At 57.3% G+C, this 19,856-nt stretch overlaps 1 protein-coding gene across 9 annotated transcripts in view; it reads right to left on the bottom strand.

Annotated features, from left to right (window-relative positions):
* Positions 1 to 19,856, bottom strand: part of ARHGEF10L (Rho guanine nucleotide exchange factor 10 like) — a 111,706-nt gene that overhangs the window by 52,091 nt on the left and 39,759 nt on the right. For 7 of the 9 annotated variants that reach the window (XM_073656159.1, XM_073656160.1, XM_073656161.1 and 4 more), the window contains exons 3-7: positions 12,565 to 12,750; positions 7,924 to 7,951; positions 5,391 to 5,476; positions 5,151 to 5,231; positions 1,497 to 1,669 (exon numbers count right to left, since the gene is read on the bottom strand). In XM_073656159.1, the coding sequence (XP_073512260.1) occupies positions 1,497 to 1,669; positions 5,151 to 5,231; positions 5,391 to 5,476; positions 7,924 to 7,951; positions 12,565 to 12,750 (554 nt within the window). Of the gene's footprint in view, positions 1 to 1,496; positions 1,670 to 5,150; positions 5,232 to 5,390; positions 5,477 to 5,834; positions 5,953 to 7,923; positions 7,952 to 12,564; positions 12,751 to 19,856 lie in introns of those variants that run through there. The other 2 variants (XM_073656165.1, XM_073656167.1) reach the window with 2 other exon arrangements.

The following is a 19,856-nucleotide window of genomic DNA, read 5'->3' as shown; positions in this document are numbered from 1 at the left end:
TAAAAGACTTGAAAATGGCGTTGTTTGCAGAAGAATAGCGTGAAGGAGGTCGCACTGTAAACCCGCGTCAGGGATAAAACTTAAAACCAAGGAGCCCACCAGACAGGTCAAGGATAATGTGGTGGAGAAGAGGAAAACAGGGTTAGGTTCTAAAAAAAAATAGTTCAAGCTCTGAACATCTTACGGTGATCTGATCAATAGGTCATCCAAAAATGGAAGGGGCATGGCACAACTGGAAACATACCAAGACATGGCCGTCCACTGAAACTGACATCCCAGCAAGGACAGCGCTAATTAGAGAAGCAGCCAAGAAGCCCATGGTCACTGGAGGAGCTGCAGATCCACAACAGAATCTGTCCAAGGGATGACTATTAGTTGTGTACTCCACAAATCTGGTCTTTATGGAAGAGTGACAAGAAGAAAGCCATAAGAAGTCCCATATTGGGGACACAGCAAGCATGTGAAAGAAGGGGCTCAGGTCAAATGAGACCAAAACGCTATGTGTGGTGGAAAACACCATCCCCATCGTCACACATGGTGGTGGCAGCATCCTGCTGTGGGGAGGCTTTTCTTCAGCAGGGGCAGGGGAGCTGGTCAGAGGTGATGGGAAGATGGATGGAGCTAAATACAGGATAATCCTGGAGGAAAACCTGTCAGGGGCTGCAGAAGACCTGAGACCGGGGCGGAGGTTCACGTTCCAGCAGGACAACAACCCTCAACATCCTGCAGAACTACAATGGAGGGTTTAGATCAGAGCATATTCCTGAGTGTGAACGGCACAGTCACACTCAGGAAATCATTTCCTCACTCGTCACTAATACTCGTTACTTTCTATCACAGAAAATCACAATAAAATACATTTATGTTTGTGGTGTAACGTGAAAAAAATGTGGAAAAGTTCACGGGGTGTGAAGACTTTTTCAAGCCACTGTATATTTCAGCAATCTTTATATCCGTTTTTATGTCCTGTAGAGAAGCCTCCAGAAAAAAAAAAAGACGCCAGACCCAGAAGAGGCCGCACGATGGAGGAAAAACACCACCAACAAAAACCCTAAAAACAATCATTTTCTATAGACTTCAAAGTAATACTGTCCTCTCTCCAAATAAAAAAAATGCTAAAAAACGCTGTGTGTGAATCCAGGCTAAAGGCACCAACACTGGGATACGTAGAAGCCGCAGTCAAAGGGACCATTTACTCAGAGGACGAGGACTGCCCATGACCGAGGGCTGATCAACTATATACCAAGTGATCGTCGCCCGTTTAATGGTCCCGGTCACACAGACTGACGCCCCCTGTAGGGGAGCAGGACGATCGCTAATACCAGGGCTCTGTCACCATTCAGCGTCTTGTCGGCAGCACATGGTGATTACACCGGGCGATGTGCTGCCGACAATGACGATTTAAACAGCCGTATAAACAACTCATCGGTGACAGATTTACACCGGCCAACGATCGGGAATGAGCCGCCTACCGATCACTGCCGATATTCAGGTACCTTGGGCTGGAAAGCTACAAATGGTTTTGCGGGTTTCGTTTTCCTCGCCGCCGTCTCGGCCTCAGAGTCTTCACTGTAACTCTCAAATTCACTGGAGCTCCAGCCGGTGTCCTCAAAGTCGCCCGCGCAGCCGTCACGCTCTATGTTCTCATAGATCAGGTGGTGTCCCAGCCCTGCAAAATAACGAGCCTGTATGAGCACCAGGGAAGATAGAGGGGCTCCTAAAGAAGACCCCACAGCCCCAATATATGATCCGCGCCTTATTATGGTCAGATGTACAGAAATTCCAATAATCCAGAAACCGTGGCTTTAGTCCAGCACAGTCCAGTTAGGGGACAAGGATTCCTCTGTGCGTCTTCCTGTAAATCAGAACGACATCTGATCGCCCCGTGCCTCCTGCCTGATCACTGCAAGTCCCACACCACCTGCCCCTCATCCACTGCAAATCTCCCACCTCCTGCCCCTCATCCACTGCAAATCTCCCACCTCCTGCCCCGCGCCCACTGCAAGTGTCACACCTCCAGCCCCTCACCTCCTGCCCTGCGCCTCCTGCCTGGTCACTGCGAGTCTCACACCCCCTGCCCCCGCGCCTCCTGCCCGGTCACTGCAAGTCTCACACCTCCTGCCCCGCGCCTTCTGCCCGGTCACTGCAAATCTCCCACCTCCTGCCCCGCGCCCACTGCAAGTGTCACACCTCCAGCCCCTCACCTCCTGCCCTGCGCCTCCTGCCCGGTCACTGCAAGTCTCACACCTCCTGCCTGGTCACTGCGAGTCTCACACCTCCTGCCCTCCGCGCCTCCTGCCTGGTCACTGCGAGTCTCACACCCCCTGCCCCCGTGCCTCCTGCCCGGTCACTGCAAGTCCCACACCACCTGCCCCTCATCCACTGCAAGTCTCCCACCTCCTGCCCCTCATCCACTGCAAGTCTCCCACCTCCTGCCCCGCGCCTTCTGCCCGGTCACTGCAAATCTCCCACCTCCTGCCCCGCGCCCACTGCAAGTGTCACACCTCCAGCCCCTCACCTCCTGCCCTGCGCCTCCTGCCTGGTCACTTCAAGTCTCACACCTCCTGCCCCCCGCGCCTCCTGCCTGGTCACTGCGAGTCTCACACCCCCTGCCCCCGCGCCTCCTGCCCGGTCACTGCAAGTCCCACACCACCTGCCCCTCATCCACTGCCCCACGCCCACTGCAAGTCTCCCACCTCCTGCCCCTCATCCACTGGAAGTCTCCCACCTCCTGTCCCCCGCGCCTTCTGCCCGGTCACTGCAAATCTCCCACCTCCTGCCCCGCGCCCACTGCAAGTGTCACACCTCCAGCCCCGCGCCTCCTGCCTGGTCACTGCAAGTCTCCCACCTCCTGCCCCCCTCGCGCTTCCTGCCTGGTCACTGCAAGTCTCACACCTCCTGCCTACCGCGCCTCCTGCCTGATCACTGCAAGTCTCACACCTCCTGCCCCCCGCGCCTCCTGCCTGGTCACTGCCAGTCTCACACCTCCAGCCCCCCCGCGCCTCCTGCCTGGTCACTGCAAGTCTCACACCTACTGCTCCTCGTGCCTCCTGCCTGGTCACTGCAAGCCTCACACCTCCTGCCCCCCGCGCCTCCTGCCTGATCACTGCAAGTCTCACACCTCCTGCTCTCCGTGCCTCCTGCCTGGTCACTGCAAGTCTCACACCTCCTGCTCTCCGTGCCTCCTGCCTGGTCACTGAAAGCCTCACACCTCCTGCCCCCCGCGCCTCCTGCCTGGTCACTGCGAGTCTCACACCTCCTGCCTACCGCGCCTCCTGCCTGATCACTGCAAGTCTCACACCTACTGCCTACCGCGCCTCCTGCCTGGTCACTGCGAGTCTCACACCTCCTGCCTACCGCGCCTCCTGCCTGATCACTGCAAGTCTCACACCTCCTGCCTACCGCGCCTCCTGCCTGGTCACTGAAAGCCTCACACCTCCTGCCCCCCGCGCCTCCTGCCTGGTCACTGCCAGTCTCACACCTCCAGCCCCCCCGCGCCTCCTGCCTGATCACTGCAAGTCTCACACCTCCTGCCCCCCGTGCCTCCTGCCTGGTCACTGCAAGTCTCACACCTCCTGCTCTCCGTGCCTCCTGCCTGGTCACTGAAAGCCTCACACCTCCTGCCCCCCGCGCCTCCTGCCTGGTCACTGCGAGTCTCACACCTCCTGCCTACCGCGCCTCCTGCCTGATCACTGCAAGTCTCACACCTACTGCCCCCCGCGCCTCCTGCCTGGTCACTGCCAGTCTCACACCTCCAGCCCCCCCGCGCCTCCTGCCTGATCACTGCAAGTCTCACACCTCCTGCCCCCCGTGCCTCCTGCCTGGTCACTGCAAGTCTCACACCTCCTGCCCCCCGCGCCTCCTGCCTGGTCACTGCGAGTCTCACACCTCCAGCCCCCCCGCGCCTCCTGCCTGATCACTGCAAGTCTCACACCTCCTGCCCCCCGTGCCTCCTGCCTGGTCACTGCAAGTCCCACACCCCCTGCCCCGTGCCTCCTGCCTGGTCACTGCAAGTCTCCCACCTCCTGCCCCTCAACCACTGCCCCAAACCCCCCTGCCCGGTCACTGCAAGTCTCCCATCTCCTGCCCCGTGCCCACTGCAAGTGTCACACCTCCTGCCCCGCGCCCCCTGCAAGTGTCACATCTCCTGCCCCTCATCTCCTGCCCCTCACCCCCTGCCCCGCGCCTTCTGCCCGGTCACAGCAAGTCTCCCACCTCCTGCCCCGCACCTCCTGCCTGGTGACTGCAAGTCTCACACCTCCTGCCTCGCACCTCCTGCCTGGTCACGGTAAGTGTCACACCTCCTGCCCCGCACCTCCTGCCCGGCCACTAAGTCCCACACCCCCTGCCCCCACGCCTCCTGCCCGGTCACTGCAAGTCCCACACCACCTGCCCCTCATCCACTGCAAGTCTCCCACCTCCTGCCCCTCATCCACTGCCCCGCGCCCACTGCAAATCTCCCACCTCCTGCCCCGCGCCCACTGCAAGTGTCACACCTCCAGCCCCTCACCTCTTGCAAGTCTTCCACCTCCTGCCCCTCACCTCCTACCCCGCGCTCACTGCAAGTTTCAAACCTCCTGCCCCTCACCCCCTGCTGGTCACTGTAAGTCTCCTGCCCCTCATCTCCTTCCCCACACCCACTGCAGGCGTCACACCCCCTGCCCGGCGCCTTGTGCCCCGCGCCCCCTTTCCGGTCACTTCAAGTCTCCCACCTCCTGCCCCGCGCCCACTGAAAGTGTCACACCTCCAGCCCCTCACCTCCTGCAAGTCTCCCACCTCCTGCCCCTCACCTCCTACCCCGCGCCCACTGTAAGTGTCACGCCTCCTGCCCCTCACTCCCTGCCCCACGCCTTCTGCCCGGTCACTAAGTTTCCCACCTCCTGCCCCTCACCTCCTGCCTCGCGTCTCCTGACCCGCACCTCCTGCCTGGTCACTGTAAGTCCCACACCCCCTGCCCGGTCACTGTAAGTCCCACACCCCCTGCCCGGTCACTGTAAGTCCCACACCCCCTGCCCGGTCACTGTAAGTCCCACACCCCCTGCCCGGTCACTGTAAGTCCCACACCCCCTGCCCGGTCACTGTAAGTACCACAACCCAAAACTAGGAGCAGTCTCCGTCTGTCATGTGCCATTACGATACCAGGTTCTCACCATCCTTGGCGCCATCGTGTTCGCAGGGTACGTCGTCGTAAATAACGCCGTCTTCAGCGATGTGCGAACCGAAGGATAAACCTGCAATAAAAAAAAATATACAGGAAAATGCGGACCGTCCTGATATAGAGACACATCCCCTATATATAGGAGGGCGAGAGCCCATCCTTATATACACACAGATAGCCATATATAATATTATCAAGCAATGTCCGTACTCCCGGGGATGCGAGTACTCACGTTTGTGGCTCAGACTCTTCTTGATGCTGTATTTATGGACTTCCAGCCGCCTCTGACCGCCGCGTTCTTCATTACTGGACAGGGACCTGGGATGATGAAGAGGATGAGTGGTGAATATTGGGGTGACTTCCTGTGCATCGACCAGCCGAGACCCCGACTCGTCTGCAGCTTCCGGGGAGACCTCGCCACTTCTCAGAATGACCCCAATATATTGGGGAGATTCACAAGGGGCACACAATGGAGGCTCTGTCTGGGACCTCTGGCTGAGGTCTCTGGGGTTCCCCGATCTCGGCAGAGCTGTGATCATCACTCTCATCATTTATTCCTGGGGGGGTTACATGCAGACTGTAGAGGTGCTGCAGGGTGACTCGTTACATTGTTGCAGCGCAAATGGTTACAATGTAGAAAACCTTGTAACAATCCCTCTGCCCTGCCCACAATTACCTGCGCTTAACCCCTGACAGACCACAGCCCAGCCTATCCCTCCGCTGCCATAGATGTGTCCAGCAGGAAGTGCTGCAGCCTCCAGCAGTGATCCCGGCCTCGCTCTCACTGCCCCCTCCCCCTCCCATGTCTGCCTCTCCCAGAACTGGGGCTGCGGGGTGACAACAATCTGCATGTGAATGGTCTGAGCCGGAGGCAGCGGAGGCCTCCAGAAATCCACAAGAAATTCTGGAAACTTCCCACTGACCGACCCGAAGTGGAAAACAGCTGTGACACTTGCAGGCGCGGCGACAATGAATGAAACGCCGAGTATTTTACGAGCACGCCAAAATACTCGGCGAGCACCTGAGCGTGCTCGCCGAAAGAGGTAATGAGGTGTACTCGATCATCACTATTCGTTACTTCTTCATCCAGACTGGACAAATGTTACTTGTGCTGACACACTGTAACAAACTGCCAGGACTGCAGTGAGTTAGTGCTGGATATTACAGGTGGTCCGGCAACCACATCTGCATGGACTGGATGCTGCGGACCTCCCGATACCTGTCGCATCCCCGGCGCTGCTTCTGATTGACGTCATACCACAAAGATGATGTCGCGCTGAGCCTACCAATCAGAAGAGGAGGCAGGGAGCGGGAGGTCCGCAGGGGCATGGCTTGGTGGCCACAGATCCCTGACCTGGCCATCTTGTAACGGACCCTCAGCTGTGGATATGAGATAGTCACAGCTCTGTTGTGAAAAACTCGGCTGTCGAACTACAAATCCCAGAACAGCATTCAAGCCAGACGCACAATACACAGACTGCTGTAGAACTAGAAGTCCCAGCATTCCTTCCCTGCCCCATGTTAGGCCTTCTGTATAATGAACCCTGGCGGATGGTGAAGGAGGAACAATCTCCAGCTGACGGCAGATACCGAAGCCAAATACGTCCCCGATACGCCATGTTCTAATGGGATGGATGTCTGAGCTGCAGAGCATCGCACTGTCCTCTATGTCCTGATCTATCTGCAGATTATTACACCGCTGGCCTCTCTGCAGAACATCGCTCCTCCTCCTGACAGATACACAGTGATATATCCTGCAGATTATTACACCACTGACCCCTCTACAGATCTGCAGAGCATCGCTCCTCCACCACCTGACAGATACAGTGATATATCCTGCAGATTATTACACCACTGACCCCTGTACAGATCTGCAGAGCATCGCTCCTCCGCCTCCAGACAGATACAGTGATATATCCTGCAGATTATTACACCACTGACCCCTCTACAGATCTGCAGAGCATCGCTCCTCCGCCTCCAGACAGATACAGTGATATATCCTGCAGATTATTACACCACTGACCCCTCTACAGATCGGCAGAGCATCGCTCCTCCGCCTCCAGACAGATACAGTGATATATCCTGCAGATTATTACACCACTGACCCCTCTACAGATCTGCAGAACATCGCTCCTCTAGCCCCAGGCTGACGCATAATAATATATCTGCAGATTATTGCGCTCAGTGCTACTTCTGCAGAGCATCTCATTATTAGAATAACTGGACGGCGTCTTCACCTGTCTCCATAGGACCCAGGTGATATTTATTATTTGCCCCCCGCTCTCGTCTCCGCTCCCATCAGATATTGGACGGGATATTCCTTTTGTCTCTATCATCCCGGATAATTCCTTATAAGACCGCGCTGCGGCTGCGGGACCCTTGTGGGATGACGAGACTCCCCCCCGAGACGTCCACAAATATCTGACTCTGGAATATCTCTGTCGTTTTAATCTGTGGCTCCCCCCAGGACATGTTTCCTGGACCCCGCACAGCGAAGCAATAGGACGAGTGCGGGGTCCAAGGAGCCAACATTACAGCCTGGGACCCCCGTGCAAATCCACAAAACACCACAGCCCCCAATTCCTAGCAGGCAGAACCCCGACGTCTGTTCACAGGTGAATAGTGGGGCATTATCAATACTATTCAAAGGTGCAATACCAGACACCACCACAGGCAAGGGAGGCGCTGTTCTAGGAATATTTTTTTTTTTACTAATCCCAGAGCATGCAGGGAGGAGGGGATGCAGATCGACAGTCTTCACTTACTTTGACGGCCGGGCGGGAGCAGTTGGTTCTGTGAAAATAAGAAAAGCGGGATTATTATTATTATTATTAATTAAAAAGAAAATCCTACAATTTATTTACTGCAGGAAATTTCTGCAATCTATGAACATATTGGTGCACGTGTAGCTCGATGTCGGCTGCGAGGTCGTGACAGCACAGCTCGGGGTACACGAGGGTCCGGGGAGAGCTGCTGGGGACCCCTCACTCTGCGGAGAGGAGGTCACAATGTCACACACAGCATCAGGGGCTCCGCTCATCAATACCACCATTGTGTATGGGTCACTCCCCGAGGGTCATGTGACCATGAGATCACGGATTGGGGTCTGAATGGTAATCTAGAGTAATATTTCCCGGCACAGTACGAGGCTTGTCCTGTACCGGAGGCCTCGCTGCGTGACCAGAGTCTGGCAGGAGATCTGCAGAAATGCGTAAGAAGAGACTCGTACGTCCTACACACGCAGGATGAGCAGCCCCCCCATACAGAGGCAGCAGCCCCTCATACAGAGGCGGTCCTCCAATCCAACATCACCATATTCAAGATTATCAGATGGGGGCCCTTACTTTCCACCCCATGTTTCTGGGAGCTTTTCATGTCTAGCCAGGGGCTCTGGGGGCCCCTTACTATCCTCCTTATGGCTCTGGGGGCCCCTTACTATCCTCCTTATGGCTCTGGGGGCCCCTTACTATCCTCCTTATGGCTCTGGAGGCCCCTTACTATCCACCAAGTGGCTCTGGGAGGGCCTTACTATCCTCCCCGTGGCTCTGGGAGCCCCTTACTAGCCTCCCCGTGGCTCTGGGGACCCCTTACTATCCTCCTTATGGCTCTGGAGGCCCCTTACTATCCTCCTTATGGCTCTGGAGGCCCCTTACTATACTCCTTATGGCTCTGGAGGCCCCTTACTATCCTTCTTATGGCTCTGGGGGGCCCTTACTATCCTCCCCGTGGCTCTGGGGGCCCTTACTATCCTCCCCGTGGCTCTGGGGGCCCCTTACTATCCACCAAGTGGCTCTGGGAGGGCCTTACTATCCTCCCCGTGGCTCTGGGGGCCCCTTACTATCCTCCTTATGGCTCTCGAGGCCCCTTACTATCCTCCCCGTGGCTCTGGGGGCCCCTTACTATCCTCCCCGTGGCTCTGGGGGCCCCTTACTATCCTCCCCGTGGCTCTGGGGGCCCCTTACTATCCTCCCCGTGGCTCTGGGGGCCCCTTACTATCCTCCCCGTGGCTCTGGGGGCCCCTTACTATCCTCCCCGTGGCTCTGGGGGCCCCTTACTATCCTCCCCGTGGCTCTGGGGGCCCCTTACTATCCTCCCCGTGGCTCTCGGGGCCCCTTACTATCCTCCCCGTGGCTCTGGGGGCCCCTTACTATCCTCCCCGTGGCTCTGGGGGCCCCTTACTATCCTCCTCGTGGCTCTGGGGGCCCCTTACTATCCTCCCCGTGGCTCTGGGGGCCCCTTACTATCCTCCCCGTGGCTCTGGGGGCCCTTACTATCCTCCCCGTGGCTCTGGGGGCCCCTTACTATCCACCAAGTGGCTCTGGGAGGGCCTTACTATCCTCCCCGTGGCTCTGGGGGCCCCTTACTATCCTCCTTATGGCTCTCGAGGCCCCTTACTATCCTCCCCGTGGCTCTGGGGGCCCCTTACTATCCTCCCCGTGGCTCTGGGGGCCCCTTACTATCCTCCCCGTGGCTCTGGGGGCCCCTTACTATCCTCCCCGTGGCTCTGGGGGCCCCTTACTATCCTCCCCGTGGCTCTGGGGGCCCCTTACTATCCTCCCCGTGGCTCTGGGGGCCCCTTACTATCCTCCCCGTGGCTCTGGGGGCCCCTTACTATCCTCCCCGTGGCTCTGGGGGCCCCTTACTATCCTCCCCGTGGCTCTGGGGGCCCCTTACTATCCTCCCCGTGGCTCTGGGGGCCCCTTACTATCCTCCCCGTGGCTCTGGGGGCCCCTTACTATCCTCCCCGTGGCTCTGGGGGCCCCTTACTATCCTCCCCGTGGCTCTGGGGGCCCCTTACTATCCTCCCCGTGGCTCTGGGGGCCCCTTACTATCCTCCCCGTGGCTCTGGGGGCCCCTTACTATCCTCCCCGTGGGGCTCTGAGGGCCCCTTACTATCCTCCCCGTGGCTCTAGGGGCCCCTTACTATCCTCCCCGTGGCTCTGGGGGCCCCTTACTATCCTCCCCGTGGCTCTGGGGGCCCCTTACTATCCTCCCGTGGCTCTGGGGGCCCCTTACTATCCTCCTTATGGCTCTGGAGGCCCCTTACTATCCACCAAGTGGCTCTGGGAGGGCCTTACTATCCTCCCCGTGGCTCTGGGGGGCCCTTACTATCCTCCCCGTGGCTCTAGGGGCCCCTTACTATCCTCCTTATGGCTCTGGAGGCCCCTTACTATCCTCCCCGTGGCTCTGGGGACCCCTTACTATCCTCCTTATGGCTCTGGAGGCCCCTTACTATCCTCCCCGTGGCTCTGGGGGCCCCTTACTATCCTCCCCGTGGCTCTGGGGGCCCCTTACTATCCTCCCCGTGGCTCTGGGGGCCCCTTACTATCCTCCTTATGGCTCTGGAGGGCCCTTACCATCCTCCCCGTGGCTCTGGGGGCACCTTACTATCCACCAAGTGGCTCTGGGAGGGCCTTACTATCCTCCCTGTGGCTCTGGGAGGCCCTTACTATCCTCCCCGTGGCTCTGGGGGCCCCTTACTATCCTCCTTATGGCTCTCGAGGCCCCTTACTATCCTCCCCGTGGCTCTGGGGGCCCCTTACTATCCTCCTTATGGCTCTGGAGGCCCCTTACTATCCTCCCCGTGGCTCTGGGGGCCCCTTACTATCCTCCCCGTGGCTCTGGGGGCCCCTTACTATCCTCCTCGTGGCTCTGGGGGCCCCTTACTATCCTCCTTATGGCTCTGGAGGGCCCTTACTATCCTCCCCGTGGCTCTGGGGGCCCCTTACTATCCTCCCCGTGGCTCTGGGGGCCCCTTACTATCCTCCCCGTGGCTCTGGGGGCCCCTTACTATCCTCCCCGTGGCTCTGGGGCCCCTTACTATCCTCCTTATGGCTCTGGAGGCCCCTTACTATCCTCCCCGTGGCTCTGGGGGGGCCCATACTATCCTCCCCGTAGCTCTGGGGGGGGCATACTATCCTCCCCGTGGCTCTGGGAGGCCTATATTCTCGTAGCTCTGGGGGGGGCCATACTATCCTCCCCGTGGCTCTAGGGGGGCCTATACTCCCGTGGCTCTGGTGGGAGCCCTTGCTATCCTCCCCGTAGCTCTGGGGGGCCCTTGCTATCCTCCCCGTGGCTCTGGGGGGGGGCCTTGCTATCCTCCCCGTGGCTCTGGGGGGGGGGCCCCTTGCTATCCTCCCCGTGGCTCTGGGGGGGGCCCCTTGCTATCCTCCCCGTGGCTCTGGGGGGGGGCCCTTGCTATCCTCCCCGTGGCTCTGGGGGGGGGCCCCTTGCTATCCTCCCCGTGGCTCTGGGGGGGGGCCCTTGCTATCCTCCCCGTGGCTCTGGGGGGGGGGCCCCTTGCTATCCTCCCCGTGGCTCTGGGGGGGGGGCCCCTTGCTATCCTCCCCGTGGCTCTGGGGGGGGGGCCCTTGCTATCCTCCCCGTGGCTCTGGGGGGGGGCCCCTTGCTATCCTCCCCGTGGCTCTGGGGGGGGGCCCTGGCTATCCTCCCCGTGGCTCTGGGGGGGGGCCCTGGCTATCCTCCCCGTGGCTCTGGGGGCCTTTGCTATCCTCCCTGTGGCTCTGGGGGGCCCTTGCTATCCTCCCCGTGGCTCTGGGGGGGGCCCCTTGCTATCCTCCCCGTGGCTCTGGGGGGGGCCCCTTGCTATCCTCCCCGTGGCTCTGGGGGGGGCCCCTTGCTATCCTCCCCGTGGCTCTGGGGGGGGGCCCTTGCTATCCTCCCCGTGGCTCTGGGGGCCTTTGCTATCCTCCCCGTGGCTCTGGGGGGCCCTTGCTATCCTCCCCGTGGCTCTGGGGGGGGCCCCTTGCTATCCTCCCCGTGGCTCTGGGGGGGGGCCTTGCTATCCTCCCCGTGGCTCTGGGGGGGGGGCCCTTGCTATCCTCTCCGTGGCTCTGGGGGGGTCCCCTTGCTATCCTCCCCGTGGCTCTGGGGGGGCCCCTTGCTATCCTCCCCGTGGCTCTGGGGGGGGCCCTTGCTATCCTCCCCGTGGCTCTGGGGGGCCCTTGCTATCCTCCCCGTGGCTCTGGGGGCCTTTGCTATCCTCCCGTGGCTCTGGGGGCCTTTGCTATCCTCCCCGTGGCTCTGGGGGGGGGCCCTTGCTATCCTCCCCGTGGCTCTGGGGGGGGGCCCCTTGCTATCCTCTCCGTGGCTCTGGGGGGGTCCCCTTGCTATCCTCCCCGTGGCTCTGGGGGGGGGGCCCTTGCTATCCTCCCTGTGGCTCTGGGGGGCCCTGCTATCCTCCCCGTGGCTCTGGGGGCCCTTGCTATCCTCCCCGTGGCTCTGGGGGGGGGGGCCCTTGCTATCCTCCCTGTGGCTCTGGGGGCCTTTGCTATCCTCCCCGTGGCTCTGGGGGGCCCTTGCTATCCTCTGGATCAGTGGCATGATGAAGGTTTATCAGAACTATGTGCAGCACTGATGTCAGGGAGGATAAGAGTAGTAGTTACCTATGTTGGGAGTGCTGTGTTCCTGTATATCCGAAAGGCTGTTGGAAGACGACTGCCGGGCATTTAACCCCTTAGAGGTGCCAGGATCCTCGGCTTCCCCATCACTGTCAAAATCAAAGAATTCCCCCTCATCATCAGCGTCATCCTGCTGGTGGCTGCCGCCGCTGTTCTCCGAGGGGACATTATCTGACAAAACAGCAGATCACATACAGGGGATCAGAGATATCACATATCACACACCGGGGGGGGGATCAGAGATATCACATATCACACACCGGGGGGGGGGGGGATCAGAGATATCACATATCACACACCGGGGGGGGGATCAGAGATATCACATATCACACACCGGGGGGGGGGATCAGAGATATCACATATCACACACCGGGGGGGGGGATCAGAGATATCACATATCACACACCGGGGGGGGGGGGGGGGGATCAGAGATATCACATATCACACACCGGGGGGGGGGATCAGAGATATCACATATCACACACCGGGGGGGGGGGGGATCAATCAGAGATATCACATATCACACACCGGGGGGGGGGGGGGATCAATCAGAGATATCACATATCACACACCGGGGGGGGGGGGGGAATCAGAGATATCACATATCACACACCGGGGGGGGGGAATCAGAGATATCACATATCACACACAGGGGGGGGGGATCAGAGATATCACATATCACACACCGGGGGGGGGGGATCAGAGATATCACATATCACACACCGGGGGGGGGGATCAGAGATATCACATATCACACACCGGGGGGGGGGATCAGAGATATCACATATCACACACCGGGGGGGGGGATCAGAGATATCACATATCACACACCGGGGGGGGGGGGATCAGAGATATCACATATCACACACCGGGGGGGGGGGGATCAGAGATATCACATATCACACACCGGGGGGGAGGGATCAATCAGAGATATCACATATCACACACCGGGGGGGGGGATCAGAGATATCACATATCACACACCGGGGGGGGGGGGATCAGAGATATCACATATCACACACCGGGGGGGGGGGGGGGATCAGAGATATCACATATCGCACACAGGGGGGGGGATCAGAGATATCACATATCACACACCGGGGGGGATCAGAGATATCACATATCACACACCGGGGGGGGGGGGGGATCAGAGATATCACATATCACACACCGGGGGGGATCAGAGATATTACATATCACACACAGGGGGGGGGGATCAGAGATATTACATATCACACACAGGGGGGGGGGGATCAGAGATATTACATATCACACACAGGGGGGGGGATCAGAGATATCACATATCACACACCGGGGGGGGGGGGATCAGAGATATCACATATCACACACCAGGGGGGGGGGATCAGAGATATCACATATCACACACCGGGGGGGATCAGAGATATCACATATCACACACCGGGGGGGGGATCAGAGATATCACATATCACACACCGGGGGGGGGGATCAGAGATATCACATACCGGGGGGGGGGATCAGAGATATCACATATCACACACCGGGGGGGGGGATCAATCAGAGATATCACATATCACACACCGGGGGGGGAATCAGAGATATCACATATCACACACAGGGGGGAAGGGGATCAGAGATATCACATATCACACACCGGGGGGGGGGGATCAGAGATATCACATATCACACACAGGGGGGGGGATCAGAGATATCACATATCACACACCGGGGGGGATCAGAGATATCACATATCACACACAGGGGGGGGGGATCAGAGATATCACATATCACACACCGGGGGGATCAGAGATATTACATATCACACACAGGGGGGGGGGATCAGAGATATCACATATCACACACCAGGGGGGGGGGGGATCAGAGATATCACATATCACACACCGGGGAGGGGGGGGATCAGAGATATCACATATCACACACCGGGGAGGGGGGGGGGGGATCAGAGATATCACATATCACACACCAGGGGGGGGGGATCAGAGATATCACATATCACACACCGGGGAGGGGGGGGATCAGAGATATCACATATCACATATCACACACCGGGGAGGGGGGGGGATCAGAGATATCACATATCACACACCGGGGAGGGGGGGGGATCAGAGATATCACATATCACACACCGGGGAGGGGGGGGGGATCAGAGATATCACATATCACACAGCGGGGGGGGGGAATCAGAGATATCACATATCACACACCAGGGGGGGGGGAATCAGAGATATCACATATCACACACTGGGGGGGGGGATCAGAGATATCACATATCACACACCGGGGGGGGGGGGATCAGAGATATCACATATCACACACCGGGGGGGGGGAATCAGAGATATCACATATCACACACCAGGGAGGGGGGGATCAGAGATATCACATATCACACACCGGGGGGGATCAGAGATATTACATATCACACACGGGGGGGGGATCAGAGATATTACATATCACACACAGGGGGGGGATCAGAGATTTCACATATCACACACAGGGGGGGGATCAGAGATATCACATATCACACACCAGGGGGGGGGGAATCAGAGATATCACATATCACACACCGGGGGGGGGGATCAGAGATATCACATATCACACACCGGGGGGGTCAGAGATATTACATATCACACACAGGGGGGGGGATCAGAGATATTACATATCACACACAGGGGGGGGGGATCAGAGATATCACATATCACACACCGGGGGGGGGGGGATCAGAGATATCACATATCACACACCAGGGGGGGGGATCAGAGATATCACATATCACACACCAGGGGGGGGGGGGATCAGAGATATCACATATCACACACCGGGGGGGATCAGAGATATCACATATCACACACCGGGGGGGGGATCAGAGATATCACACATCGGGGGGGGGGGAAATCAGAGATATCACATACCGGGGGGGGGATCAGAGATATCACATATCACACACCGGGGGGGGGGGATCAGAGATATCACATATCACACACCGGGGGGGGGATCAGAGATATCACATATCACACACCGGGGGGGGGATCAATCAGAGATATCACATATCACACACCGGGGGGGGGATCAGAGATATCACATATCACACACCGGGGGGGGGATCAGAGATATCACATATCACACACCAGGGGGGGGGGGATCAGAGATATCACATATCACACACCGGGGTGGATCAGAGATATTACATATCACACACAGAGGGGGGGGATCAGAGATATTACATATCACAAACAGAGGGGGGGATCAGAGATTTCACATATCACACACAGGGGGGGGGATCAGAGATATCACATATCACACACCGGGGGGGGGGATCAATCAGAGATATCACATATCACACACCGGGGGGGGGGGGATCAATCAGAGATATCACATATCACACACCGGGGGGAAGGGGATCAGAGATATCACATATCACACACCGGGGGGGGGGATCAGAGATATTACATATCACACACAGAGGGGGGGGATCAGAGATATTACATATCACACACAGAGGGGGGGATCAGAGATATTACATATCACACACAGGGGGGGGGGATCAGAGATATCACATATCACACACCGGGGGGGATCAGAGATATCACATATCACACACCGGGGGGGGGATCAGAGATATCACATATCACACACCGGGGGGGGGATCAGAGATATCACATATCACACACCGGGGGGGGGATCAGAGATATCACATATCACACACCGGGGGGGATCAGAGATATTACATATCACACACAGGAGGGGGGGGATCAGAGATATTACATATCACACACAGGAGGGGGGGGATCAGAGATATTACATATCACACACAGGAGGGGGGGGATCAGAAATATTACATATCACACACAGGGGGGGGGGATCAGAGATATCACATATCACACACCGGGGGGGGGGATCAGAGATATCACATATCACACACCAGGGGGGGGGATCAGAGATATCACATATCACACACCGGGGAGGGGGGGGGATCAGAGATATTACATATCACACACCGGGGGGGCATCAGAGATTTCACATATCACACACAGGGGGGGGGATCAGAGATATCACATATCACACACCAGGGGGGGGGGGAATCAGAGATATCACATATCACACACCAGGGGGGGGATCAGAGATATCACATATCACACACCGGGGGGGGGGATCAGAGATATCACATATCACACACCGGGGGGGGGGATCAGAGATATCACATATCACACACCTGGGGGGGGGGGATCAGAGATATCACATATCACACACCGGGGGGGGGGGGATCAGAGATATCACATATCACACACCGGGGGGAAGGGGATCAGAGATATCACATATCACACACCGGGGGGAAGGGGATCAGAGATATCACATATCACACACCGGGGGGAAGGGGATCAGAGATATCACATATCACACACAGGGGGGGGGGATCAGAGATATCACATATCACACACCGGGGGGGGTTCAGAGATATCACATATCACACACCGGGGGGGATCAGAGATATTAAATATCACACACAGGAGGGGGGGATCAGAGATATTACATATCACACACAGGGGGGGGGATCAGAGATATCACATATCACACACCGGGGGGGGGGGATCAGAGATATCACATATCACACACCAGGGGGGGGGGGGGATCACACACCAGGGGGGGGGGATCAGAGATATCACATATCACACACCTGGGAGGGGGGGGGATCAGAGATATCACATATCACACACCGGGGGGGGGGGAATCAGAGATATCACATATCACACACCGGGGGGGGGAATCAGAGATATCACATATCACACACTGGGGGGGGGGGGATCAGAGATATCACATATCACACACCGGGGGGGGGGGGGATCAGAGATATCACATATCACACACCGGGGGGGGGGATCAGAGATATCACATATCACACACCGGGGGGGGGGGGGGATCAGAGATATCACATATCACACACCGGGGGGGGGATCAGAGATATCACATATCACACACCAGGGGGGGGGATCAGAGATATCACATATCACACACCAGGGGGGGATCAGAGATATTACATATCACACACAGGGGGGGGGAATCAGAGATATTACATATCACACACAGGGGGGGGGGATCAGAGATTTCACATATCACACACAGGGGGGGGGATCAGAGATTTCACATATCACACACAGGGGGGGGGGGGTCAGAGATATCACATATCACACACCGGCGGGGGGGGATCAGAGATATCACATATCACACACCGGGGGGGGGGGATCAGAGATATCACATATCACACACCGGGGGGGGGGGGATCAGAGATATCACATATCACACACCGGGGGGGGGGGAATCAATCAGAGATATCACATATCACACACCGGGGGGGGGGATCAGAGATATCACATATCACACACCGGGGGGAAGGGGATCAGAGATATCACATATCACACACCGGGGGGGGGGGGATCAGAGATATCACATATCACACACAGGGGGGGGGATCAGAGATATCACATATCACACACCGGGGGGGATCAGAGATATCACATATCACACACCGGGGGGGGTTCAGAGATATCACATATCACACACCGGGGGGGATCAGAGATATTACATATCACACACAGGAGGGGGGGATCAGAGATATTACATATCACACACAGGGGGGGGGATCAGAGATATCACATATCACACACCGGGGGGGGGGGGTCAGAGATATCACATATCACACACCAGGGGGGGGGATCACACACCAGGGGGGGGGGGATCAGAGATATCACATATCACACACCGGGGAGGGGGGGGGATCAGAGATATCACATATCACACACCGGGGGGGGGGGGAATCAGAGATATCACATATCACACACCGGGGGGGGGGAATCAGAGATATCACATATCACACACTGGGGGGGGGGGATCAGAGATATCACATATCACACACCGGGGGGGGGGATCAGAGATATCACATATCACACACCGGTGGGGGGGATCAGAGATATCACATATCACACACCGGGGGGGGGATCAGAGATATCACATATCACACACCAGGGGGGGGGGATCAGAGATATCACATATCACACACCGGGGGGGATCAGAGATATTACATATCACACACAGGGGGGGGGGATCAGAGATATTACATATCACACACAGGGGGGGGGATCAGAGATTTCACATATCACACACAGGGGGGGGCATCAGAGATTTCACATATCACACACAGGGGGGGGGGTCAGAGATATCACATATCACACACCGGGGGGGGGATCAGAGATATCACATATCACACACCGGGGGGGGGGGATCAGAGATATCACATATCACACACGGGGGGGGGGGAATCAGAGATATCACATATCACACACTGGGGGGATCAGAGATATCACACATCACACACTGGGGGGGATCAGAGATATCACATCACACACTGGGGGGGGATCAGAGATATCACATATCACACTGGGGGGGGATCAGAGATATCACATATCACACACTGGGGGGGGATCAGAGATATCACATATCACACACTGGGGGGGGGTCAGAGATATCACATATCACACACTGGGGGGGATCAGAGATATCACATATCACACACTGGGGGGATCAGAGATATCACATATCACACACTAGGGGGATCAGAGATATCACATATCACACACTGGGGGGGGATCAGAGATATCAAACACTGGGGGGGGATCTGAGATATCAAACACTGGGGGGGATCAGAGATATTACATATCACACACTGAGGGGGATAAGAGATATCACATAGTGGGCAGGGATCAGAGATATCACATATCACACACAGGGGGAGGATATTACATATCACACACTGGGGGGGATAAGAGAAATCACATATCACACACTGGGGGGTCAGTGATATTACATATCCCACACTGTGGGGGGGGGGGGGGGGAGTCAGACATATTACATATCACACACTGGGGGGGTCAGTGATATTACATATCCCTCACTGTGGGGGGGGGGTCAGACATATTACATATCACACACTGGGGGGGATAAGAGAAATCACATATCACACACTGGGGGGGTGGGGTGGAGATATCACACAATGGGGGTGGGGTAGTCAGACATATTACATATCCCACACTGGGGGGTCAGTGATATTACATATCCCACACTGTGGGGGGGGGGGGTCAGACATATTACATATCACACACTGGGGGGGATAAGAGAAATCACATATCACACACTGGGGGGTCAGTGATATTACATATCCCACACTGTGGGGGGGGGGGTCAGACATATTACATATCACACACTGGGGGGAATAAGAGAAATCACAT

The sequence above is a fragment of the Phyllobates terribilis genome, unplaced genomic scaffold (assembly GCF_046119375.1).
Source record: "Phyllobates terribilis strain yellow unplaced genomic scaffold, ASM4611937v1 Scaffold_12__6_contigs__length_324123572, whole genome shotgun sequence".
Taxonomy (NCBI): domain Eukaryota; kingdom Metazoa; phylum Chordata; class Amphibia; order Anura; family Dendrobatidae; genus Phyllobates; species Phyllobates terribilis.
This window is presented reverse-complemented; position numbering and strand designations above follow the sequence as displayed.